This window comes from Crinia signifera, chromosome 6, assembly GCF_055691185.1.
Source record: "Crinia signifera chromosome 6, ASM5569118v1, whole genome shotgun sequence".
Lineage (NCBI taxonomy): Eukaryota > Metazoa > Chordata > Amphibia > Anura > Myobatrachidae > Crinia > Crinia signifera.
In genome coordinates this window covers 32963814-32990598 of record NC_139222.1, presented here as the reverse complement: position 1 = coordinate 32990598, position 26785 = coordinate 32963814, and the positions used below count along the sequence as shown (strand labels likewise).

Genomic DNA, 26785 nt, shown 5'->3' with positions numbered 1-26785 from the left:
TTCTACGCTGCTGAGATCATCTGCGGGATACAATTCCTCCACTCTCAGGGAATCATCCATCGGTAATTATACAGCTACAATATAACGCTAGTGTACTACAGGGACACCAGAATGGACACTGACCTGCAGGTGTAATAGCCTGCTCCCTACTCTACACGTGTTACACTATCCAGTCACCTAGCCGGGCTCTCATGCAGAGTCACCCTCTGTACCGCCCCCTGCAGGTGTAATAGGCCTGCTCCCTACTCTACACGTGTTACACTATCCAGTCACCTAGCCGGGCTCTCATACAGAGTCACCCGCTGTACCGCCCCCTGCAGGTGTAATAGGCCTGCTCCCTACTCTACACGTGTTACACTATCCAGTCACCTAGCCGGGCTCTCATGCAGAGTCACCCGCTGTACCGCCCCCTGCAGGTGTAATAGGCCTGCTCCCTACCCTACACGTGTTACACTATCCAGTCACCTAGCCGGGCTCTCACGCAGAGTCACCCGCTGTACCGCCCCCTGCAGGTGTAATAGGCCTGCTCCCTACTCTACACGTGTTACACTATCCAGTCACCTAGCCGGGCTCTCATACAGAGTCACCCGCTGTGCCGCCCCCTGCAGGTGTAATAGGCCTGCTCCCTACTCTACACGTGTTACACTATCCAGTCACCTAGCCGGGCTCTCATGCAGAGTCACCCGCTGTACCGCCCCCTGCAGGTGTAATAGGCCTGCTCCCTACTCTACACGTGTTACACTATCCAGTCACCTAGCCGGGCTCTCATGCAGAGTCACCCGCTGTACCGCCCCCTGCAGGTGTAATAGGCCTGCTCCCTACTCTACACGTGTTACACTATCCAGTCACCTAGCCGGGCTCTCATGCAGAGTCACCCTCTGTACCGCCCCCTGCAGGTGTAATAGGCCTGCTCCCTACTCTACACGTGTTACACTATCCAGTCACCTAGCCGGGCTCTCATGCAGAGTCACCCGCTGTACCGCCCCCTGCAGGTGTAATAGGCCTGCTCCCTACTCTACACGTGTTACACTATCCAGTCACCTAGCCGGCTCTCATGCAGAGTCACCCGCTGTACCGCCCCCTGCAGGTGTAATAGGCCTGCTCCCTACTCTACACGTGTTACACTATCCAGTCACCTAGCCGGGCTCTCATACAGAGTCACCCGCTGTACCGCCCCCTGCAGGTGTAATAGGCCTGCTCCCTACTCTACACGGGTTACACTATCCAGTCACCTAGCCGGGCTCTCATGCAGAGTCACCCGCTGTACCGCCCCCTGCAGGTGTAATAGGCCTGCTCCCTACTCTACACGTGTTACACTATCCAGTCACCTAGCCAGGCTCTCATGCAGAGTCACCCGCTGTGCCGCCCCCTGCAGGTGTAATAGGCCTGCTCCCTACTCTACATGTGTTACACTATCCAGTCACCTAGCCGGCTCTCATGCAGAGTCACCCGCTGTACCGCCCCCTGCAGGTGTAATAGGTCTGCTCCCTACCCTACACGTGTTACACTATCCAGTCACCTAGCCGGGCTCTCATGCAGAGTCACCCGCTGTACCGCCCCCTGCAGGTGTAATAGGCCTGCTCCCTACTCTACACGTGTTACACTATCCAGTCACCTAGCCGGGCTCTCATGCAGAGTCACCCGCTGTACCGCCCCCTGCAGGTGTAATAGGCCTGCTCCGTACTCTACACGTGTTACACTATCCAGTCACCTAGCCGGGCTCTCATGCAGAGTCACCCGCTGTACCGCCCCCTGCAGGTGTAATAGGCCTGCTCCCTACTCTACACGTGTTACACTATCCAGTCACCTAGCCGGGCTCTCATGCAGAGTCACCCTCTGTACCGCCCCCTGCAGGTGCAATAGGCCTGCTCCCTACTCTACACGTGTTACACTATCCAGTCACCTAGCCGGCTCTCATGCAGAGTCACCGCTGTACCGCCCCCTGCAGGTGTAATAGGCCTGCTCCCTACTCTACACGTGTTACACTATCCAGTCACCTAGCCGGGCTCTCATGCAGAGTCACCCGCTGTACCGCCCCCTGCAGGTGTAATAGGCCTGCTCCCTACTCTACACGTGTTACACTATCCAGTCACCTAGCCGGGCTCTCATGCAGAGTCACCCGCTGTGCCGCCCCCTGCAGGTGTAATAGGCCTGCTCCCTACTCTACACGTGTTACACTATCCAGTCACCTAGCCGGGCTCTCATGCAGAGTCACCCGCTGTACAGCCCCCTGCAGGTGTAATAGGCCTGCTCCCTACTCTACACGTGTTACACTATCCAGTCACCTAGCCGGCTCTCATGCAGAGTCACCCGCTGTGCCGCCCCCTGCAGGTGTAATAGGCCTGCTCCCTACTCTACACGTGTTACACTATCCAGTCAACTAGCCGGGCTCTCATGCAGAGTCACCCGCTGTACCGCGCCCTGCAGGTGTAATAGGCCTGCTCCCTACTCTACACGTGTTACACTATCCAGTCACCTAGCCGGCTCTCATGCAGAGTCACCCGCTGTACCGCCCCCTGCAGGTGTAATAGGCCTGCTCCCTACTCTACACGTGTTACACTATCCAGTCACCTAGCCGGGCTCTCATGCAGAGTCACCTGCTGTGCCGCCCCCTGCAGGTGTAATAGGCCTGCTCCCTACTCTACACGTGTTACACTATCCAGTCACCTAGCCGGGCTCTCATGCAGTCACCCGCTGTACCGCCCCCTGCAGGTGTAATAGGCCTGCTCCCTACTCTACACGTTTTACACTATCCAGTCACCTAGCCGGGCTCTCATGCAGAGTCACCCGCTGTACCGCCCCCTGCAGGTGGCACCCCTCGGGACATGCCTAGTAGGAAATCCACCACTGACTCACAGCACATAAAGGATCTCCTGCACAAGTGATTTATCCTGGCATCTGTGGGTGAGTAGAGAGTAATCTGTACTCACATGTGTCAGAGGATCCTCCCGGGAGCTGTCAGCACTGGCGGCACTGTCACGGCACACTGATAGCAGGCTGTATGCGAGATCTGTAGTCCCCGGCTCCATGCTTAGTATATCGTATAGCGGGAGCCTGTAAGGAAAGTCCACATACTAGGATTATACACAAGTCATTTCATGTTACTGTAATACATTATGTACACAACAGCAAAGTGACCATAAAGGTTTTATTGTCATCACAGAGACCTGAACCCGGACAACATCTTAGTGGCTGGAACTGGACATCTGAAGATCGCCGACTTCGGCATTGCCTTGGTGAACATGCATGGAGGCCGGACAGCCAGTGACTACGCTGGTACACCCGACTACATTGCTCCTGAGGTGAGTGGCACAGGATATCCCTGCTGCTTACTGACTGCACACACACTGTAGGGAAGGCTGGGGAAGGGCAATATGGCTGCACAGGACACACTGTAAGACACCTGTACATCACACTGGGCTACATGCTATCTCCCCCCTCCAGGAGAGTTCCCAGAGGGGGGAGGGAGGTGGCCGGTGTGGGGGCGGCACGGGGAAATCACATGATATGGTCCTGGGGTATAATAACACCAGCCTCTAATACATATTAGGGGTAATTCAGCTAGCAGCGATACCGCTATCAGGCCCGGACCATTATCACGTCAGCTGTGTGACAAATATGGCGGCACTGTGACGGCGGGGGGGCTAGCCTTATGGTTCTCACATGTAATCGCTATTAGATTGCCATCACATTGCAGGACGCTAACTTACATTCTTGGCGGCCTTATCCTGGGCTGGGCGACCCCCAACATATGACAGACTGCATAACTGCAGCTGATCCTGAATCAGGCCCATTATTACATGTTACATAGAGTAACACATGTGTGCCCTGAATCGGGCCCATTATTACATGTTACATACAGTCACACATCAGTGCCCTGAATCAGGCCCATTATTACACGTTACATACAGTCACACATCAGTGCCCTGAATCAGGCCCATTATTACACGTTACATACAGTCACACATCAGTGCCCTGAATCATCCCCATTATTACACGTTACATACAGTCACACGTCAGTGCCCTGAATCAGGACCATTATTACACGTTACATACAGTCACACATCAGTGCCCTGAATCAGGCCCATTATTACACGTTACATACAGTCACACATCAGTGCCCTGAATTAGGCCCATTATTACATGTTACATACAGTCACAGATCAGTGCCCTGAATCAGGCCCATTATTACATGTTACATACAGTCACACATCAGTGCACTGAATCAGGCCCATTATTACATGTTACATACAGTCACAGATCAGTGCACTGAATCAGGCCCATTATTACATGTTACATACAGTCACAGATCAGTGCCCTGAATCAGGACCATTATTACATGTTACATACAGTCACAGATCAGTGCCCTGAATCAGGCCCATTATTACATGTTACATACAGTAACACATGTGTGCCCTGAATCAGGCCCAATATTAGATGTTAGATACAGTCACACATCAGTGCCCTGAATCAAGCCCATTGTTACATGTTACATAGTCACACATCAGTGCCCTGAATCAGGCCCATTATTACATGTTACATACAGTCACACATCAGTGCCCTGAATCAGGCCCATTATTACACGTTACATACAGTCACATATCATTGCCCTGAATCAGGCCCATTATTACACGTTACATAAAGTAACACATCAGTGCCCTGAATCAGGCCCATTATTACATGTTACATACAGTCACACATCAGTGCCCTGAATCAGGCCCATTATTACACGTTACATACAGTCACACATCAGTGCCCTGAATCAGGCCCATTATTACACGTTACATACAGTCACACATCAGTGCCCTGAATCAGCCCCATTATTACACGTTACATACAGTCACACGTCAGTGCCCTGAATCAGGACCATTATTACACGTTACATACAGTCACACATCAGTGCCCTGAATCAGGCCCATTATTACATGTTACATACAGTCACACATGTGTGCCCTGAATCAGGCCCATTTTTAAATGTTACATACAGTAACACGTCAGTGCCCTGAATCAGGCCTATTATTACTTGTTACATACAGTCACACATCATTGCCCTGAATCAGGCCCATTATTACATATTACATAGTCACACATCTGTGCCCTGAATAAGGCCCATTATTACATGTTACATACAGTAACACATGTGTGCCCTGAATCAGGCCCATTATTCCATGTTACATAGTCACACATCAGTGCCCTGAATCAGGCCCATTATTACACGTTACATACAGTCACACACCAGTGCCCTGAATCATGCCCATTATTACATGTTACATACAGTCACAGATCAGTGCCCTGAATCAGGCCCATTATTACATGTTACATACAGTCACACATCAGTGCACTGAATCAGGCCCATTATTACATGTTACATACAGTCACAGATCAGTGCCCTGAATCAGACCCATTATTACATGTTACATACAGTCACAGATCAGTGCCCTGAATCAGGCCCATTATTACATGTTACATACAGTAACACATGTGTGCCCTGAATCAGGCCCAATATTAGATGTTAGATACAGTCACACATCAGTGCCCTGAATCAGGCCCATTGTTACATGTTACATAGTCACACATCAGTGCCCTGAATCAGGCCCATTATTACATGTTACATACAGTCACACATCAGTGCCCTTAATCAGGCAAATTATTACACGTTACATACAGTCACATATCATTGCCCTGAATCAGGCCCATTATTACACGTTACATAAAGTAACACATCAGTGCCCTGAATCAGGCCCATTATTACATGTTACATATAGTCACACATCAGTGTTCTGAATCAGGCCCATTATTATATATTACATACAGTCACACATCAGTGTCCTGAATCCGGCCCATTATTACATGTTACATACAGTCACATATCAGTGCCCGGAATCAGGCCCATTATTACACGTTACACACAGTCACACATGTTTGCCCTGAATCAGGCCCATTATTACACGTTACATACAGTAACACATCAGTGCCCTGAATCAGGCCCATTATTACATGTTACATACAGTCAAACATCAGTGCCCTGAATCAGGCCCATTATTACACGTTACATAGTCACACATCATTGCCCTGAATCAGGCCCATTATTACATGTTACATGCAGTCACACATCAGTGCCCTGAATCAGGCCCATTATTACATGATAAAAAGTCACACATGTGTGCCCTGAATCAGGCCCATAATTACATGTTACATACAGTCACACATCAGTGCCCTGAATCAGGCCCATTATTACATGTTACATACAATCACACATCAGTGCCCTGAATCAGGCCCATTATTACATGTTACATACAGTCACACATGTGTGCCCTGAATTTAGGCCCATTATTACATGTTACATACAGTCACACATCAGTGCCCTGAATCAGGCCCATTATTACACGTTACATACAGTCACACATGTGTGCCCTGAATCAGGCCCATTATTACACGTTACATACAGTCACACATCAGTGCCCTGAATCAGGCCCATTATTACATGTTACATACAGTCACACATCAGTGCCCTGAATCAGCCCCATTATTACATGTTACATACAGTCACACATGTGTGCCCTGAATCAGGCCCATTATTACATGTTACATACAGTCACACATCAGTGCCCTGAATCAGCCCCATTATTACATGTTACATACAGTCACACATGTGTGCCCTGAATCAGGCCCATTATTACATGTTACATACAGTTACACATCAGTGCCCTGAATCAGGCCCATTATTACATGTTACATACAGTCACACATCAGTGCCCTGAATCAGGCCCATTATTACATGTTACATACAGTCACACATCAGTGCCCTGAATCAGCCCCATTATTACATGTTACATACAATCACACATCAGTGCCCTGAATCAGGCCCATTATTACATGTTACATACAGTCACACATGTGTGCCCTGAATTTAGGCCCATTATTACATGTTACATACAGTCACACATCAGTGCCCTGAATCAGGCCCATTATTACACGTTACATACAGTCACACATGTGTGCCCTGAATCAGGCCCATTATTACACGTTACATACAGTCACACATCAGTGCCCTGAATCAGGCCCATTATTACATGTTACATACAGTCACACATCAGTGCCCTGAATCATCCCCATTATTACATGTTACATACAGTCACACATGTGTGCCCTGAATCAGGCCCATTATTACATGTTACATACAGTCACACATCAGTGCCCTGAATCAGCCCCATTATTACATGTTACATACAGTCACACATGTGTGCCCTGAATCAGGCCCATTATTACATGTTACATACAGTTACACATCAGTGCCCTGAATCAGGCCCATTATTACATGTTACATACAGTCACACATCAGTGCCCTGAATCAGGCCCATTATTACATGTTAGATACAGTCACACATCAGTGCCCTGAATCAGCCCCATTATTACATGTTACATAGTCACACATGTGTGCCCTGAATCAGGCCCATTATTACATGTTACATACAGTCACACATCGGCGTCCTGAATCAGGCCCATTATTACATGTTACATACAGTCACACATATGTGCCCTGAATCAGGCCCATTATTACATGTTACATACAGTCACACATCAGTGCCCCGAATCAGGCCCATTATTACATGTTACATACAGTCACACATCAGTGCCCTGAATCAGGCCCATTATTACATGTTACATACAGTCACACATGTGTGCCCTGAATCAGGCCCATTATTACATGTTACATACGGTCACACATGTGTGCCCTGAATCAGGCCCATTATTACATGTTACATACAGTCACACATGTGTGCCCTGAATCACAGCATTACCCCTATGAGGACTGATATATAGGGACAATGACATAACAAATAATGGTAAAAGTGCTGGTGAATAAGCTGGTAACTGGCATCGCTCTGGTACTGCAGATAGAGGCCTGCGAGGAGTACGGCGCCGCTGTGGATTGGTTCTCATTCGGAGTTATCCTGACACAAATGCTCACCGGAACGCCTGACTACCATCGAAGACTGTTTGCCGCACCAGGCGCTGCTGCCAGGAACATGGTGAAGAAGCTCCTCCAGCGGGATCCATCCAGACGCCTCGGAGCCCATGGAAACATCCGCCGCCACGTGTTCTTTGAGGACATGGACTGGGTCTCTTTGGAGGAACTGAAGCTTGTACCCCCCTACATACCTGCGCCAGTAAGTACCACACAGAACGCCTATGGGCTCCTGGGCAGGGTGGGACTAAATGCTGCACAAGTGTAATGCTGGGTACACACTGGGCGATATACCGTAAGCATGGACAATATCGCTATATAGCGCAAATCATCCAGTGTGTGCGCTCAATGCCGTTAGTGATGCTTCATCCCGCATATCGTTATTGACCTCTCCCTGTGGCCTGTACATGCAGCTCAGTACTGACGGTCTAGTCCACGCCTGCAGGTACGGAGCGGGTGATGTCAGTGTGTATGCGATATATCATGGCTCCCACGTCACCGATGACATAGCTAACAGTATGGACAGCGTGTACCTAGCATAAGACATAGGAGACTATTACTAACATACTCTCGTAGCCAATATTCCAAAGTCAGCTGCAACCCCATCCGCATTCCTTCTGGTGTCAGTCACAGACGCGTTTCCCCAGAGCTTCCTATGTTGTTACGTCGCAGTAACTCAGCGTCTGCAGTAACATTGCTGTAATGTACGGCCTGAGTGACAGGTTCCGACATTTGTGTGACATTTATACGTTATATAGACCACGCTGTAAGAGCCTGACATCTAACCTCTCCATAATGTCTCCAGCTCACTAATTCCAGTGCCAGATGCAGTGATCACTGACACCCCTTTATCTCCTCTCTCTGTAGCCAACCATTACACACGCTGTCTCCAAAAAGCTCAGCTTGGAAAGGATGGAAGCAGCAGAGGCCCAGAGACCACCAATACCAGCCCAAGACCAGGCAGCATTCAGCGGGATCTCGTACATCAGCACCACCTGGAGATCCCTGCCAGGGACATCCGGCCAGTAGGAAGATCAGAGCGAGATGCCATTCTGAGCTCAGCAGCGCTCACACCAACAGCCAGGTAGTATACCACACTGTGTAGGGCAGCACTGGTTTATTACACAGCACACTGATACACACACACACAGCACTGCACCACTGAGCCCCTCCAGCACACTGATATACACTTAACACTGCACCACTGAGCCCACCCCAGCACACTGATACACACAGCACTGCACCACTGAGCCCCCCCCAAGCACACTGATACACACATAGCACTGCACCACTGAGCCCCCCAGCACAATGATACACACATAACACTGCACCATTGAACCTCCCAGCACACTGATACACACATAGCAATGCACCACTGAGCCCCCCCAGCACAATGATACACACACACAGCACTGCACCACTGAGCACCTGAGCACACTGATCCATACATTGCACTGCCCCACTGAGCCCCCCCCCCCCAGCACATTGACACACAAATAGCACTGAACCCCCCCAGCACACTGATACACAAATAGCACTGCACCACTAAGGCCCCCAGCACACTGATACACACATAGCACTGCCCCATTGAGCCCCCCAGCACACTAATACACACATAGCACTGCACCATTGAGTCCCCCAGCACACTGATACACACATAGCACTGCACCACTGAGCCCCCCCAGCACACTGATACACACACAGCACTGCACCACTGAGAACCTCAACACAATGATACACACATAGTGCTGCACCATTGACCCCCGAGCACACTGAAACACACATAGCAATGCACCACTGAACCCCCCAGCAAAGTATTACAGAGCACTGCACCACTGAGCCCACCCCCAGTACAATGACACACACACACACCACTGACACATAGCACTGCACCACTGAGCCAACCCCCCCATCTGACTGATACACACACAGCGCTGCACCATTTAGCCCCCCGGCACACTGATACACACATAGCACTGCACCACTGAGCCCACCCCAACACACTGATATGCACTTAACACTGCACCACTGAGCCCACCCCAGCACACCAATACACACAGCACTGCACCACTGACCTCCCAGCAGACTGATACACACATAGCACTGCACCACTGAGCCCCCCAGTACAATGATACACACACACACACAGCACTACTGAACACCTCAGCACAATGATACACACATAGTGCTGCACCATTGAGGGCCCCCCAGTACACTGATTCACACATTGCACTACCCCACTGACCCAGGGATCACCAGGCATCACTCCAGCGGTTGCCCCGAGGGCTTAATCCGGCCCTGGTGGTTGTGTAAGGGCTGGGGCATAATTACTGCAGCCCTGTGTAAGTTATTCTGACCAAACCCCAGTCTCAAGCATACTGTACAGGTCTCCTTGACCCACCCGTACTGTACAGATCTCCTTGACCCACTCCCCCCAGTCACCAGTGTATAGGTCTACCAGCCCATCCACCAGCATATGTCTCCAAGCCCAAACCACAAGCTGTAGCTCCTCCCACATTACCCACAGCTCTGCCCATTCCACTGCACCTATTTTTCTAGACAAATAGCACCACATACATCTCACCAGCCCACTGGCTACAGCTACAGAGCCTCTTAATGCCCAGAGGGAAGGGCGGTCCTTCCAGCCATGGTTCCCCAGAGGTTTCCCCCACAGGGGGGTTTCCTCTTCTGAGTGCTGAAGGACGACTCTTCGTGAGTCACGAGGCTGCCACCATATAGGTCCTCTAGAGGACAACCTTAAAAAAAAACAAAAAAAAAACTAACAAGTTATCAATAAAAGCTTTGATTCCTTTCCCCCTATATCCGTCTCCTTGTCTTTATTTGAGTTGTAGTTCATGGGGTGGTGTAATCTGGCCGGGAGGGGAGGACATCAGCCATCAGACAGCGTATACATCCAAGTGCATGGTGCAGATGAACGCGTCAATGAACAGAAGATGGATCATGAGGGACGAAGCTTCAGTGGAAGGAAGATAACGTCTTTCTCCTCACAGTCCACTGCAATTTCTCTGATTAGGGATCTGTGCTGAAGTAGGCCCAAAGTCATACAGTGACCGCACCAACATCAGAGTATGAACTAAGATCTCACTCAGAGGGGTGCACAGGTTGGTAACAGATTCTGTGTGCAGGACCCCCCACCCCACAGTAACCCTATGGACTCTAACATTAGGATAAGGGACCAGGCCCGCTGTACAACCACATTGTCTGAGACATAGAACCAGCCCCAAAGGGGCCAAAGGTTATGTAATTGTCTTTATACTGTATCTGTGTATACTATGGGCCTCATCCAGAGATGTACACCCGCCAGCCCGATGGGTGATATCTGTGTATACTATGGGCCTCATCCAGAGATGTACACCAGCCAGCCCGATGGGAGATATCTGTGTATACTATGGGCCTCATCCAGAGATGTACACCTGCCAGCCCGATGGGTGATATCTGTGTATACTATGGGCCTCACCCAGAGATGTACACCAGCCAGCCCGATGGGTGATATCTGTGTATACTATGGGCCTCATCCAGAGATGTACATCCGCCAGCCCGATGGGTGATATCTGTGTATACTATGGGCCTCATCCAGAGATGTACACCCGCCAGCCCGATGGGTGATATCTGTATATACTATGGGCCTCATCCAGAGATGTACACCCGCTCACCCGATGGGTGATATCTGTGTATACTATGGGCCTCATCCAGAGATGTACACCCGCCAGCACGATGGGTGATATCTGTTTATACTATGGGCCTCATCCAGAGATGTACACCCGCTCACCCGATGGGTGATATCTGTGTATACTATAGGCCTCACCCAGAGATGTACACCCACCAGCCCGATGGGTGATATCTGTGTATACTATGGGCCTCATCCAGAGATGTACACCCGCCAGCCCGATGGGTGATATCTGTGTATACTATGGGCCTCACCCAGAGATGTACACTCCCCAGCCCGATGGGTAATATCTGTGTATACTATGGGCCTCACCCAGAGATGTACACCCGCCCACCCGATGGGTGATATCTGTGTATACTATAGGCCTCACCTAGAGATGTACACCCGCCCGCCCGATGGGTGATATCAGTGTATACTATGGGCCTCATCCAGAGATGTACACCCGCTCACCCGATGAGTGATATCTGTGTATACTATAGGCCTCACCCAGAGATGTACACTCCCCAGCCCGATGGGTGATATCTATGTATACTATGGGCCTCACCCAGAGATATACACCCGCCAGCTCGATGGGTGATATCTGTGTATACTATGGGCCTCACCCAGAGATGTACACCCGCCAGCCCGATGGGTGATATCTGTGTATACTATGGGCCTCACCCAGAGATGTACACTCCCCAGCCCGATGGGTAATATCTGTGTATACTATGGGCCTCACCCAGAGATGTACACTCCCCAGCCCGATGGGTAATATCTGTGTATACTATGGGCCTCATCCAGAGATGTACACCCGCCCACCCGATGGGTGATATCTGTGTATACTATAGGCCTCACCTAGAGATGTACACCCGCCCGCCCGATGGGTGATATCAGTGTATACTATGGGCCTCATCCAGAGATGTACACCCGCCAGCCCGATGGGTGATATCTATGTATACTATGGGCCTCACCCAGAGATATACACCCGCCAGCTCGATGGGTGATATCTGTGTATACTATGGGCCTCACCCAGAGATGTACACCTGCCAGCCCGATGGGTGATATCTGTGTATACTATGGGCCTCATCCAGAGATGTACACCCGCCAGCTCGATGGGTGATATCTGTGTATACTATGGGCCTCACCCAGAGATGTACACCTGCCAGCCCGATGGGTGATATCTGTGTATACTATGGGCCTCATCCAGAGATGTACACCCGCCAGCCCGATGGGTGATATCTATGTATACTATGGGCCTCACCCAGAGATGTACACCCGCCAGCTCGATGGGTGATATCTGTGCATACTATGGGCCTCACCCAGAGATGTACACCCGCCAGCTCGATGGGTGATATCTGTGCATACTATGGGCCTCACCCAGAGATGTACACCTGCCAGCTCGATGGGTGATATCTGTGTATACTATGGGCCTCACCCAGAGATGTACACCTGCCAGCCCGATGGGTGATATCTGTGTATACTATGTGCCTCACCCAGAGATGTACACTCCCCAGCCCGATGGGTGATATCTGTGTATACTATGGGCCTCACCCAGAGATGTACACCCGCCAGCCCGATGGGTGATATCTGTGTATACTATGGGCCTCATCCAGAGATGTACACCTGCCAGCTCGATGGGTGATATCTGTGCATACTATGGGCCTCACCCAGAGATATACACCCGCCAGCTCGATGGGTGATATCTGTGTATACTATGGGCCTCACCCAGAGATGTACACCCGCCAGCCCGATGGGTGATATCTGTGTATACTATGGGCCTCATCCAGAGATGTACACCCGCCAGCCCGATGGGTGATATCTGTGTATACTATGGGCCTCACCCAGAGATGTACACCTGCCAGCCCGATGGGTGATATCTGTGTATACTATGGGCCTCACCCAGAGATGTACACTCCCCAGCCCGATGGGTGATATCTGTGTATACTATGGGCCTCACCCAGAGATGTACACCCGCCAGCCCGATGGGTGATATCTGTGTATACTATGGGCCTCATCCAGAGATGTACACCCGCCTGCCCGATGGGTGATATCTGTGTATACTATGGGCCTCACCCAGAGATGTACACCCGCCAGCCCGATGGGTGATATCTGTGTATACTATGGGCCTCACCCAGAGATGTACACCCGCCAGCCCGATGGGTGATATCTGTGTATACTATGGGCCTCACCCAGAGATGTTAGTCAGACCTCCTCATTATGGTGTTGGCAGCTGACAGCCATCTAGTGCACTGTTTATACATTTTCTGTGTATTTCTCCCCCATATATGTCTATGACCTCCAACATGTGCCCCCCATATATGTCCCTGACCCCCCACTTGTGCTACTTGTGGGAATAAATGCCCATGTACGGCAGTGGCATGTAAGGTTTGCCATATATGTGCATCTATTCCCATATTTGCCTGTGCCCCGTCATGTGCCTTTTTCCACAGAACCCGCTTCCATTTACGCATCTGCCTCCTTTTGTGCTACCCCAATGTGCCTAACCCACGACCCCCATGTGTGCCCCTCCCTAGGTGCCTTATCCATGACCCCAGGTGTGTCTCTGCACATAGTTGTTCCCCCTAGCGGAGTGTCACCATCTCCTCCATGCTGCACATCATAGATGCGGGATACATGTGTGTTTAGGATGCCCCCAGTAAACCTGATGTGGAGGCGTGTGCCTAGGGGCGGCCGAGCGACCATATTGCCAGCTATTGGATGGTGCACCAGTGATAAATCGCTGGGTGCGTGCTCCTGTTTTTAGCCCCCTAATGGTCGCTAGTCGGAGAAGCTTGCTCCTCCCACCAGCGACTTCCCCCGCCTCTTCTCCCGGCAGCATCAGAGGAATCAGTCTGTAAAACAGCTGTCAAAAGCCTCTTTTTAGTTAAATGAGGTGAAGATTTAGAGGGGAGATAGGCTAGCCACCTAGGATGCCTCTGCCTGAGCCCATGCTGGCCCTGGTGGCTGATCGAGGGGAGAAGCAGCCTAGGCTTTTACCACCAGCCTGAAAGGCAATAGCAAACAGTGCTGGGTAGAGGATGCACCGCTGTGCAGTACAAATCTACCCCACTACTCACGCCCCCTGATCTCCTGCAGCGGCAGTGGCAGCTACATGTGGGTGCAGCAGTATACAGCCTCGTGCGGGAAGATGGCCGCCGGCCTCTCTGAGCAGGGCTGCTGGGATAGGAAGCTCCGTCCCCACCATTATGACGCCTTCCCGCACTGCCGCACTATAATACTGCCGGGGCACCCGCTAGTCAGGTGTCCAGCAGGTAACTCACCCCTGCCACCAAGCGCTGCTGGGTGCGGTCTGGCTGAGCTGCACCTGAAACTCTCGCTGTGGAAACCCCAGCGCAAACCGCAGTGGCGGTGGGGTTTCCCCGGCAGTTCCACGGTGGAGACCGGCAGTGGCAGTTTTTCCCTATAAAATCTAAAGGGACCTATATAGAGAGCCTCTATAAATTGACCCTCAAGGACTTTAAAAACTTGTGCTCTTCACAAAACAAAACAGAATTGAAAGATAACCTCACAAGATACAAAAAGAACACACTTAATAAATTAATAAAAGACACCTCTATCGTAATAAAGCAGGCCAATAAGGGGGGGGGGGGGGGGTAATTATCCAAAACAGAGAAGCTTTAAGACAGCTGGAGGATGAGGAAGTACATAAAAAACTATCCATAAGCCCCACCCCCAACTTCATTAAATCTTTGAAATTCTTATTGGATAAAGCATTTGAGGCTACTATTATTTCACAGGATGAACTCCGCTTTCTCTTAGCTGAACATCCCATTACCCCAGTATACTATCACCTCCCCAAAATCCACAAGTCCCTCACAGCACCCCCGGGTCGTCCTATTATTTCGGGTGCTGGGTCTTTAACCTCTAATTTATCTCACTATGTCGATACATATTTGCTACCACAGGTGTCCACACTGAGGTCTCACATTAAAGACACGACCCACTTCTTGAATTTGATTAATCAAATAGAGTGGAAAGACTCATACGCATTTATGACCTTGGACGTACAGAGCCTCTTTTCTTAGTTAGGGCGGTGGAAAAAAGACTCTATTAAGATGGTGACCTCAGTGTGGAACATATTCAGTTTATTCTAGACTCCATCACTTTCATATTAAATCACAATTATTTTTCTTTTTTAGGCACCCACTACCTTCAAACTATGGGGACTGGTTTGCACCCAGCTATGCCAACCTCTACATGGGGGAGGTTGAGGACCTCCTTGTGCGGGGGGGGGGGGGGGGGGGCGGCTGGGGGGCGGGCCTGGTCCTCTATGGTCGTTACATAGATGATCTTTTTATTATTTGGGATGGGGATCTGTCTTCAGCACTTTCTTTCATCGCTCACCTTAATTCTAATTTATTTCATCTTAAATTCACATACACATTTCACTAAGATTGACTTTTTGGATGCCAGTTTAGAAATCAGAGAAGGCCGAGTTCATGTCTCTAATTTTAAGAAAACTGTCAATACAAATTCATATTTGCACTATCATCGTGCACATCATCCCTCTTGGAAGATGAACATCCCAAAGGGACAAATGCTTCATTTTAGGCGGAATTGTTCAGATGTACAATCAGATCAAGTGGAAGACTTAGCCAAGTCTTTCGTATAAAGAGGTTACCCTGAACATTTGGTGAAAGGAGCAATATAGGAGGTTAAAAAATACGACAGAGAGACATTACTGGTCCCTAAAAAGAAATCGATTTCCATCCCAAAGGAGAACAGGATGTCTTTTATATCCACCTTTAATTCCCAATACAGGGAGGTTAGGAACATAATTCAGAAAAACTACAATATTTTGAAACAAGATCATACATTGAAAGAAATACTACCGGTCAAACCCTCTTTTATTAAACAAAAAAAAACAGATCACTAAAAATTTTATTGGCTTCTAGCGAACTGAAAGAAGCTAAATGCAACAGTAATAGGGGACCGGACACCTGACACCCCAAGTATGTGGTTGACACAGAATACTCAGGGGTGCTACAAATGTGGCAGAAATTTCTGCATTACCTGTGGGCATATTCAAAATAGAACAAAATCGATTCTAATCAAAGGTGATAAGAATCCCCATGACATTAGGGGCTTTATACATTGTAATAGCAATTATGTCATTGATTTATTGGCCTTCAGTTGTGGGGAGAACGACCAGACCTTTGAGAGTGAGATTTCTGGAACACCGTAGAAAAAGGGATTTTTGTAAGAACTTACCGTTCGAATCCCTTTCTCTGATATGGTCCTGGTGACACAGCTCAACACTGGGATGTAGGAGGGTCCGAAGGAGCCAGGCACCTATCCTAAAGTTTTAGAGGGTAGGCTCCTCCCCTACTGCATCCCTGGATTCTTCAGTTCAATCTTTCAAAGCCACTGGAATACATTAACTCAGTACAAACGCCTGCACATATTATATGCACATTTTATAACAGAAAACTGTTAACTTTTAACCATTTTAACATGAACATCATGAAACTTCTGGCATACTTACTGAGCGTAAGGGAGGGATCGCTGTGTCACCAGGACCATATCAGAGAAAGGGATTCGAACGGTAAGTTCTTACAAAAATCCCTTTTTCTCTTTCAATGGTCCTGGTGACACAGCTCAACACTGGGACATTCCAGAGCCGGTCCTTTGGGAGGGTACGCTCAGGTCTGCAGCTCTCAGCACTGCTCGCCCGAATGATGCGTCCTCCGACGCGAACTCATGGAATCTATAGACTTTGGCAAATGTGTGAACAGATGACCAAGTGGCAGCTCTGCAAACCTGCTCAGCTGTGGCCCCATGTCGAACCGCCCAAGAGGTGGCAACTGACCTGGTGGTATGCGCATTTATTTTGGCCGGTACTGGTCTACCCACTTTGGTGTATGCAAAGGCTATCACAGACCGCAACCACCTAGCAATAGTCTGCTTAGATGCAGGCCAACCAATTTTGTGTACGTCGTACAATACCAACAATGTGTCAGTCTTCCTGACACTCTTCACTCTGTCCACATATATGCGTAAGGCACGCACAACATCCAAAGTTCTCAACTTGTCCCTTTTCTTAGACCCCTCTGGGGGTTGAAACACAGGTAGAACTATCTCCTGATTTAAATGGAAGGTAGATACCACCTTCGGTAAAAACTGAGGCACTGTTCTTAAAACAGCCCTGTCATCATGAAAAATTAAGAAGGGAGATTTACATGACAAAGCTCCCAATTCTGAAACTCTTTTAGCAGATGCTACTGCTAACAAAAACACTAGCTTCCACGTGAGAAACTTAAAGTCAGCCGACCTTAAAGGTTCAAAAGGTGCCTTTTGAAGGCATTCCAAAACCAGTGATAGATCCCAAGGTGCTACTGGTTGCTTGTATGGAGGTTTCAACCTGGATACTCCTTGTAAAAAGGTTTGAATTTCCGGCAAAATGGCTATCTTTTTCTGGAAATAGATGGACAAGGCCGAAATCTGTACCTTCAGTGACTGAAGGCTTAGGCCCGATGAAAAACCATCTTGTAAAAATTCCATCATTCTTGATAGCTTAAAATGAGATGTATGAGCCTTTCTTCTCTCACACCATCGAATGTAAGTCTTCCAGACTCTATAATAATTTGCCGAAGATACAGCTTTCCTGGCTTTTATCATCGTCTGTACTACTGCCTCAGAAAACCCTTTTCTTTTCAAAATGGCGGTTTCAATAGCCAGGCCGTCAAAATCAATCGATCTGAATCCAGGTGATTGAACGGGCCTTGTCTTAGAAGGTCTGGTCTCAGAGGTAGACGCCATGAGTCCACAGACAACCTCTGAAGCCTCGAGTACCAGGATCTCCTTGGCCAATCTGGGGCCACTAAGATCACTGGAACCTTCTGCCCCTGTATTTTCTTCAGAAGTCTCGGTAACATTGGTACTGGTGGGAATGCATAAAGGAGATCTCCCTGCCAGTGAATAGTCATGGCATCCACTGCCCCCGCTAGTGGATCCCTTGTTCTGGCATAGAACCTGGGCACTTGACGGTTGATCCTGGATGCCATCAGGTCCACATCCGGAGTTCCCCACATCGAGGTGATTTGTTGAAACACCTGAGGGTGTAAGCTCCATTCCCCTTCCTTGAGCTCCTCCCTGCTCAGGAAGTCGGCCTCTATATTCTCTATTCCTGGGATGAATATAGCCGATACAGCTGGAACATTCTGTTCCGCCCATAGGAAGATTCTGGATACCTCCCACATGGCCAATCTGCTGCGTGTACCTCCCTGGTGATTCAGATACGCCACAGCTGTGGCATTGTCGGTCTGAATCCTCAAAGGGAGGTTCTGTAACCTGTCTCCCGCCAAGGAAATCACTTTCCAGACAGCTCTCAGCTCCAAGATGTTGATTGGTAACGCTGATTCCTCTGCCGTCCACAGGCCCTGAAGCCTGAGGTCCAGGGCTATTGCCCCCCAGCCCCTGAGACTGGCGTCGGTAGTTACTATCAACCAGTCCCAGGTCTGTAATGACCGACCCCATTGAAGGGAATCTACTTCTGTCCACCATTTCAAGGATTCTCGGGTGTCCGAAGACAGCACTATCATCTCGGATTTCATGGTCAAAGTGTTTCCTGACCAGGCTGACAAAATGTTCCATTGGAACCTCCGAGAGTGGAACCTGGCAAACTGAAGCGTCTCGAATGACGCCACCATCTTCCCCAGGAGCTTGAGGCACCTCCATACTGAAATGCTCTGAGCCCTGAGAATCTCCTGGACTAGGGTGACCAGATCCCTGGCCTTTACCTCCGGGAGGAATACCCGATGAAGATGGGTGTCCAGTATGACTCCCAAGAATTGGAGCCTTTGTGACGGTACCAACTGAGATTTTTGCAAATTTAAAATCCAGCCGTGAGCCTGCAAAAAACTGATGGCCTCTGCCAAGTGACTCTGCAGCATGGCTGCTGACTCTGCTTTGAACAGGAGATCGTCCAAATAGGGTATTACTGTGATTCCCCTGAGCCTTAGCACCGCCGCCATTACTGACATTATCTTTGTGAATACCCTTGGCGCGGTTGCTAGCCCAAAGGGTAACGCCCGGAATTGTAAATGCAGGTCTCCTATGGCAAATCTCAACAAGGTCTGATGCTCCGGGTGTATAGGAACGTGCAAATATGCGTCCTGGACATCCATGGACGCCAAAAATTCTCCCTGGTCCAGACTCAGGAGTACTGACCGTAGAGACTCCATTTTGAAATGGTCTACCCATAAATGAACATTTAGAGACTTCAAATTTAGTATTGGTCTGAAAGACCCGTCTGGTTTGGGCACCAGGAACAGCGTGGAGTAAAAGCCTTTCTTCCACTCTGTCTTGGGGACTAGTGTAACCACCCCTTTTTCCAAAAGGGAGTGCGCTGCTCTCACAAGAGCTGTACGCAGCCGTGCCTCCTTTGGTAAGGATGTGGGAATGAACCTCTTCGGAGGTGGCCCTCTGAAAGGGATTTTGTAACCCTGTGTTATGATGTCTAGCACCCAGGCATCCTGGCCTAGAGAAGCCCAAGCGTCCCTGAAGTGTGTGAGACGCCCGCCCACTTTTGTCACTGTCGGGCAAAGCCCCTGACAGTCATGCAGAGGGTTTATCCTCTCCTTTATTGGCAGGCTTCTTGTGAAAAGAGCCAAATTTTGACTTTTGTGTCTTGCCTCTAGAGGACTGAAACCTTCCCCTGAAAGACTGTCCTCGAAAGGACGCACCACCTCTAGGGGAGGGCCGAAAGGACGGCTTAAAAGCAGAAAATCTGGATGTCTGCTTTGCTGAGGAGGCCGGCAGGAATGTACTTTTGCCGCCTGTGGCCTGTTTTATAATCTCCTCTAATTCGGTACCAAAGAGTACCTTTCCTTTGAAGGCTAATGTTTCCAGAGCCTTCTTGGACTCATTGTCTGCTTCCCAGGCTTTAAGCCAAAGCACTCTCCTTGCATTAATGGAGACTGTGGACACTCTGGTTGCCATTTTAATAGCTTCCTCCTCTGCTTCAACTGCATATTCTGCTGCTGCCTTAATCTTTTCTGCAAGCAGTAATGCACCCGGGTCAGCCTGCAGCATGGTGCATAATTCACCAGCCCACTCTATCATGGCCTTAGAAACCCAGGCTGAAGCAATAAGGGGTCGTAAGGTAAACCCCACCCCTTCAAAAATAGCCTTGAGGTTTCCCTCCAGCTTTTTATCCACAGAATCTTTAAAAGCTGCACCGCCTTGTACTGGTAATACAGTAGCCTTGGACAAACGTGCCACTGAAGCGTCCACAACTGGGACCTTTTCCCAGAGCTCCGCATGAGACTCTGGCATGGGGTACAGATTAAGGAATCGTTTTGGCATCTGAAGCCTCTTATCAGGCGTTTTCCAAGCCCCTTCTAACAATTCCTGTAACCCCTCATCTGAAGGAAAAGTAACAGCCTCCTTCCGCTGTCGCTTAAAAACACCTTTAACAGGAGTCTTATCCTCCACAGTCAGCTTTAAAGCCTGCTTCACAGCTACAATGAGATCCTCTATACCAGCAGCAGAGTTCTCTTCCAAATCATCACCCTGATCCCAGGGGATGTCAGTATACTCTCCTTCCTCTTCATCTACCACAGTAGTTAAAGCATAAGACCTTCTAGGGGTCCCTGCCACATCATCCATTTTGTCCAGCATTTCACTGAACCTGTTAATGCCTTTAGCAGTATCCTGCATCACCTGGATAAGTGCAGGATCTGCCTGGGTAAGAGGCAAGGAGCCAGACGACTGCTGAGATGATGGCATAGGTCTCTGTGATTCTACCAGCCCATCACTCTGCCTGTCCAAAAGCTGCACCAAAGCGTTTACTGACCTGCCTAGGGCCCTGGCCCACGCAGGTTCCATATGCTCTGCCCTATGGGGATCACTGCCCATGGGTCTCACATCAGCGCAAGTAATACATAAGCCCCCCTTGGCCATCTGCTCAGGGACAAATTTTTGTGTGCAAACATTGCACGCGCTCAGTGCATTAAGGGCTCCCTCCCCCAAAACCACAGCCTGATGCTCAGACATGATGCAAGTGATAAATGTATATCTATCAGTATACACAGTGCAAACAATGTACAAGCGTTTATACAGAGCAATGCACCCAGTCACTTATCTGTCTGTAGGTTTCAACTGCGCGGAAGCGATGCCCAGGAAATCCAAGTCACTCTGCCAGGATCAGTAAGCCAGCTCAGCTCCGCTGCAAGCGTTCTGAAAGGCGCCAAAGTCAGAGTGAAGGAAGAGACCACAGGTCCCTGCTGCTGCGGGGTCCGTGACCTTTTGGCGCCAACCACCCCCAGCAAGCCGCTCCTTAGGTAGGATTTCCTAGTTCCAGTGTCTCCCCCTCAAATGGGGATCACTTGGAACATGCCTGTCACAACGCTGCTGTCCTCTCATCTAGGAGCTCAGCGTGTAAGCTCCGCATAAAATGGCCGCCGCCATCACGGAGCGCCTGTCCCCCATGATCCCCACCTAAACGTGGAGCCGGTTTCAGGGTACTCCGGAGCCCAGGCAGCCTTTTAGAAAAGGCTATAAGCGCTGCACAGGGAGACCAGACAGTGTCTCCCCTGTGCACAGTGAGCTGACAGGACGCGCTTCTGTCAGCTCCTGCTGCGCAAGCAGTGTGAGGATTCACTATGAGAATCCTCACACTGTGCCTACCTAGCTAGGGTAAAAGTTAATAAAATAATAAAAATCCCCTAACTACTCTAATTCTTCGGCTGCTCCTGCAGCCCTTTAGAATAGCACCCACTCCAGTGGGCACCTAACACGAACTGAAGAATCCAGGGATGCAGTAGGGGAGGAGCCTACCCTCTAAAACTTTAGGATAGGTGCCTGGCTCCTTCGGACCCTCCTACATCCCAGTGTTGAGCTGTGTCACCAGGACCATTGAAAGAGAAATGTGACTATCCATCCCCCATAGTGACTATCCCTCCCCCTAGTGACTATCCATCCCCCATTGTGACTATCCATCCCCCATAGTGACTATCCATCCCCCATAGTGACCATCCATCCCCCATAGTGACCATCCATCCCCCATAGTGACTATCCATCCCCCATAGTGACTATCCATCCCCAATAGTGACTATCCATCCCCCCTAGTGACTATCCATCCCCCATAGTGACTATACATCCCCCATAGTGACTACCCATCCCCCATAGTGACTATCCATCCCCCATAGTGACTACCCATCCCCCATAGTGACTATCCATCCCCCATAGTGACTATCCATCCCCCATAGTGACTACCCATCCCCCATAGTGACTACCCATCCCCCATAGTGACTATACATCCCCTCTACTGACTATACATCCACCCTAGTGACTATCCATCCCCATAGTGACTACCCATCCCCCCATAGTGACTATCCATCGCCCCTAGTGCCTATCCCTCCCCCTAGTGACTATCCATCCCCCCTAGTGACCATCTTTCCCCCATAGTGACTATCCATCCCCCATAGTGACTATCCCTCCACCCTAGTGACTATCCATCCCCCCTAGTGACTATCCATCCCCCATAGTGACTATCCATCCCCACTAGTGACTATCCATCCCCCCTAGTGCCTATCCATCCCCCATAGTGACTATCCATCCCCCATAGTGACTATCCATCCCCCCTAGTGACTATACATCCCCTCTACTGACTATACATCCACCCTAGTGACTATCCATCCCCATAGTGACTACCCATCCTCCATAGTGACTATCCCTCCCCCTAGTGACTATGCCTCCCCCATAGTGACTATCCATCCCCCCTAGTGCCTATCCCTCCCCCTAGTGACTATCCATCCCCCCTAGTGACCATCTATCCCCCATAGTGACTATCCATCCCCCATAGTGACTATCCCTCCACCCTAGTGACTATCCATCCCCCCTAGTGACTATCCATCCCCCATAGTGACTATCCATCCCCCCTAGTGCCTATCCATCCCCCATAGTGACTATCCATCCCCCCTAGTGCCTATCCATCCCCCATAGTGACTATCCATCCCCCATAGTGACTATCCATCCCCCCTTGTGCTTATCCATCCCCCATAGTGACTATCCATCCCCCATATTGACTATCCATCCCCCCTAGTGCCTATCCATCCCCCATAGTGACTATCCATCCCCCCTAGTGCCTATCCATCCCCCATAGTGACTATCCATCCCCCATAGTGACTATCCATCCCCCATAGTGCCTATCCATCCCCCATAGTGACTATCCATCCCCCATAGTGACTATCCATCCCCCCTAGTGCCTATCCATCCCCCTAGTGACTATCCCTCCCCCTAGTGACTATCCATCCCCACTAGTGACCATTCATTCCCCATAGTGACTATCCCTCCCCCATAGTGACTATCCATCCCCCATAGTGACTATCCATCCCCCCTAGTGCCTATCCATCCCCCATAGTGACTACCCATCCCCAATAGTGACTATCCATCCCCCCTAGTGCCTATCCATCCCCCCTAGTGACTATCCATCCCCCTAGTGACTATCCAGCCCCCCTAGTGACTATCCCTCCCCCTAGTGACTATCCATCCCCACTAGTGACCATCCATCCCCCATAGTGACTATCCCTCCTCCCTAGTGACTATCCCTCCCCCATAGTGACTATCCATCCACCATTGTGACTATCCATCCCCTCTACTGACTATCCATCCCCCATAGTGACTATCCATCCCCCCTAGTGCCTATCCCTCCCCCTAGTGACTATCCATCCCCCCTAGTGACCATCCATCCCCATAGTGACTATCCATCCCCCATAGTGACTATCCCTCCACCCTAGTGACTATCCCTCCACTCTAGTGACTATCCATCCCCCCTAGTGACTATCCATCCCCCCTAGTGACTATCCATCCCCCATGACTATCCATCCCCCCTAGTGACTATCCATCCCCCATAGTGACTATCCATCCCCACTAGTGACTATCCCTCCCCAATAGTGCCTGTCCCTCCCCCTAGTGACTATCCCTCCCCCTAGTGACTATCCATCCCCCATAGTGACTATCCATCGCCACTAGTGACTATCCATCCCCACTAGTGACTAATTATCCCCCATAGTGACTATCCATCCCCACTAGTTCCTATCCATCCCCACTAGTTCCCATCCATCCCCACTAGTGACTATCCCTCCCCCCTAGTGACTATCCATCCCCCATAGTGACTATCCATCTCCCCTAGTGACTATCCATCCCCACTAGTGACTATCCATCCCCCATAGTGTCTATCCCTCCCCCTAGTGACTATCCATCCCCCATAGTGACTATCCATCGCCACTAGTGACTATCCATCCCCACTAGTGACTAATTATCCCCCATAGTGACTATCCATCCCCACTAGTTCCTATCCATCCCCACTAGTTCCCATCCATCCCCACTAGTGACTATCCCTACCCCCTAGTGACTATCCATCCCCCATAGTGACTATCCATCTCCCCTAGTGACTATCCATCCCCACTAGTGACTATCCATCCCCCATAGTGACTATCCCTCCCCCTAGTGACTATCCATCCCCCATAGTGACTATCCATCGCCACTAGTGACTATTCATCCCCACTAGTGACTAATTATTCCTCATAGTGACTATCCATCCCCACTAGTTCCTATCCATCCCCACTAGTTCCTTTCCATCCCCACTAGTGACTAGCCCTCCCCCTAGTGACTATTCATCCCCCATAGTGACTATCCATCCCCCCTAGTGACTATCCATCCCCACTAGTGACTATCCATCCCCCATAGTGACTATCCATCCCACCTAGTGACTATGCATCCCCCAAAGTGACTATCCATCACCTCCCCCATACACATACAGATATCGGCCTCCGGTCCCAGACCACACTCACCTTCTTGTAACTCTTCCCAAGTTGACAGTGTCTGTGCTCTCCGAGAACACTGGTAACCGAGACGCCATCCATCATGGGCCAGTGGGGCTCCCATTTTCTTCTGCTGCCATCCTTCTTCCACCCCTGGAATCACCGACCCCATCTTCTTCCTCCTCCCTCAGCAAGCCAACACAAGTACCTGGGTATAAGACCAAGACTGCATGTGAGAGGAGCCACACTCTGGGGGTACATATTCTGGGGGCTGCGGGGTGTATATAGTTACAGAGCTGGGTGGGAGGATGTGTGGGGAACACAGGCACCAGTCACAGCACTTCCTGCAGCTCAGAGGGACTGATGAGGGAGGATGTAAGCCCCTGGCCAGGCTGATAGTGTCCTGTCTTCCAGTGCACAGGATGTGGTCGCTATAACTGCCCTGTGTCACACAGCAGTCTGGGCAACGCTGCTCTTGTCCTGTCACCTGTCAGAGGGGTCAGTGTCCGAGGCAGGCGTAGACCACAAGAGTGGCGCTGAGGCATGCCAGGCTGCGGCGCCCTCCCCAGCCTGGCACCTCACACAGCAGCGCACTCAGCGTAATGGTAGGACAGACCCTGCTGATAGGTACAGGCTGCAGAAGGGAGGGTTAAGGACAGGTTACAGGGGGTGGGGGGATAGGGATAGGCTGTGGAAGTTTTTTTTATTTTTGGGGGGTGATGAAAGGGGGGGGGGGGGGGGGGAACCAAATGAGTAGTAAGTAAGATTACCTGACCCCTGTCAGGATTCCCTCCTTCGGGATGCCGGTGTCGGTATTCTGTATGCCGGCATCCCAGACGCCAGTCACCTGTATGTATCAGAAGTGTGAGTGTAATGTGCGTGTGTATATAACAGTGGTGGCATCAGTGCAGCCCCCTCTTATTACACAGATCACTGCATACAGCTGCTTATGTGATCAGTGTATTGTTTCACCACAGCACCCACTCCCCCTCCCCCCCCCCCTATACAGCAGCAGTGACATGTGACATAATATCAGTAATAATACGGACAATATAATAACCCCAATAATTATTGTGTATAAAACTAATAATAGACATAAAAACAACAAATGAGCATAAATGAGAGAGAAATGTGAGAGCTGAGGGGACACCGGCCGCAGGGAGCCAGCCCCGCCCACATCACACACACTGACCTGCTCTCCCTGAGGGCCGCCTGCTCTGCCGCCACCGCGCTACCTCTCCTCCACACAGCGGCTGGGCCCGGGTACTGACAGGTGCCTCCAGGGCCATTCCCATGCCCGGTACCGGGAGTCTTCTCCTCCTCTGTCACCGCAGCAGCCCGGGCGGGAACCTGCCCTACAGT

The 26785-nt window shown here is 50.1% G+C and overlaps 1 protein-coding gene and 2 long non-coding RNA genes across 3 annotated transcripts; 2 read left to right on the top strand and 1 right to left on the bottom strand.

The window, feature by feature from the left end:
• Positions 1–7993, top strand: LOC146007507 (uncharacterized). The gene is made up of 3 exons (XR_014444338.1): positions 1–62; positions 3164–3302; positions 7899–7993. It is a non-coding gene; the product is annotated as an uncharacterized LOC146007507 (long non-coding RNA).
• LOC146007508 (uncharacterized) lies at positions 2935–26785 on the bottom strand. The gene is made up of 3 exons (XR_014444339.1): positions 26616–26785; positions 25454–25631; positions 2935–3054 (listed from the first exon to the last, which is right to left on the bottom strand). It is a non-coding gene; the product is annotated as an uncharacterized LOC146007508 (long non-coding RNA).
• Positions 8002–9471, top strand: LOC146007506 (protein kinase C delta type-like). Its single transcript, XM_083145908.1, has 2 exons — positions 8002–8171; positions 8837–9471. The coding sequence occupies exons 1-2, from the start codon at positions 8031–8033 to the stop codon at positions 8996–8998; spliced, it is 303 nt and encodes a 100-aa protein (XP_083002034.1). The 5' UTR covers positions 8002–8030; the 3' UTR covers positions 8999–9471.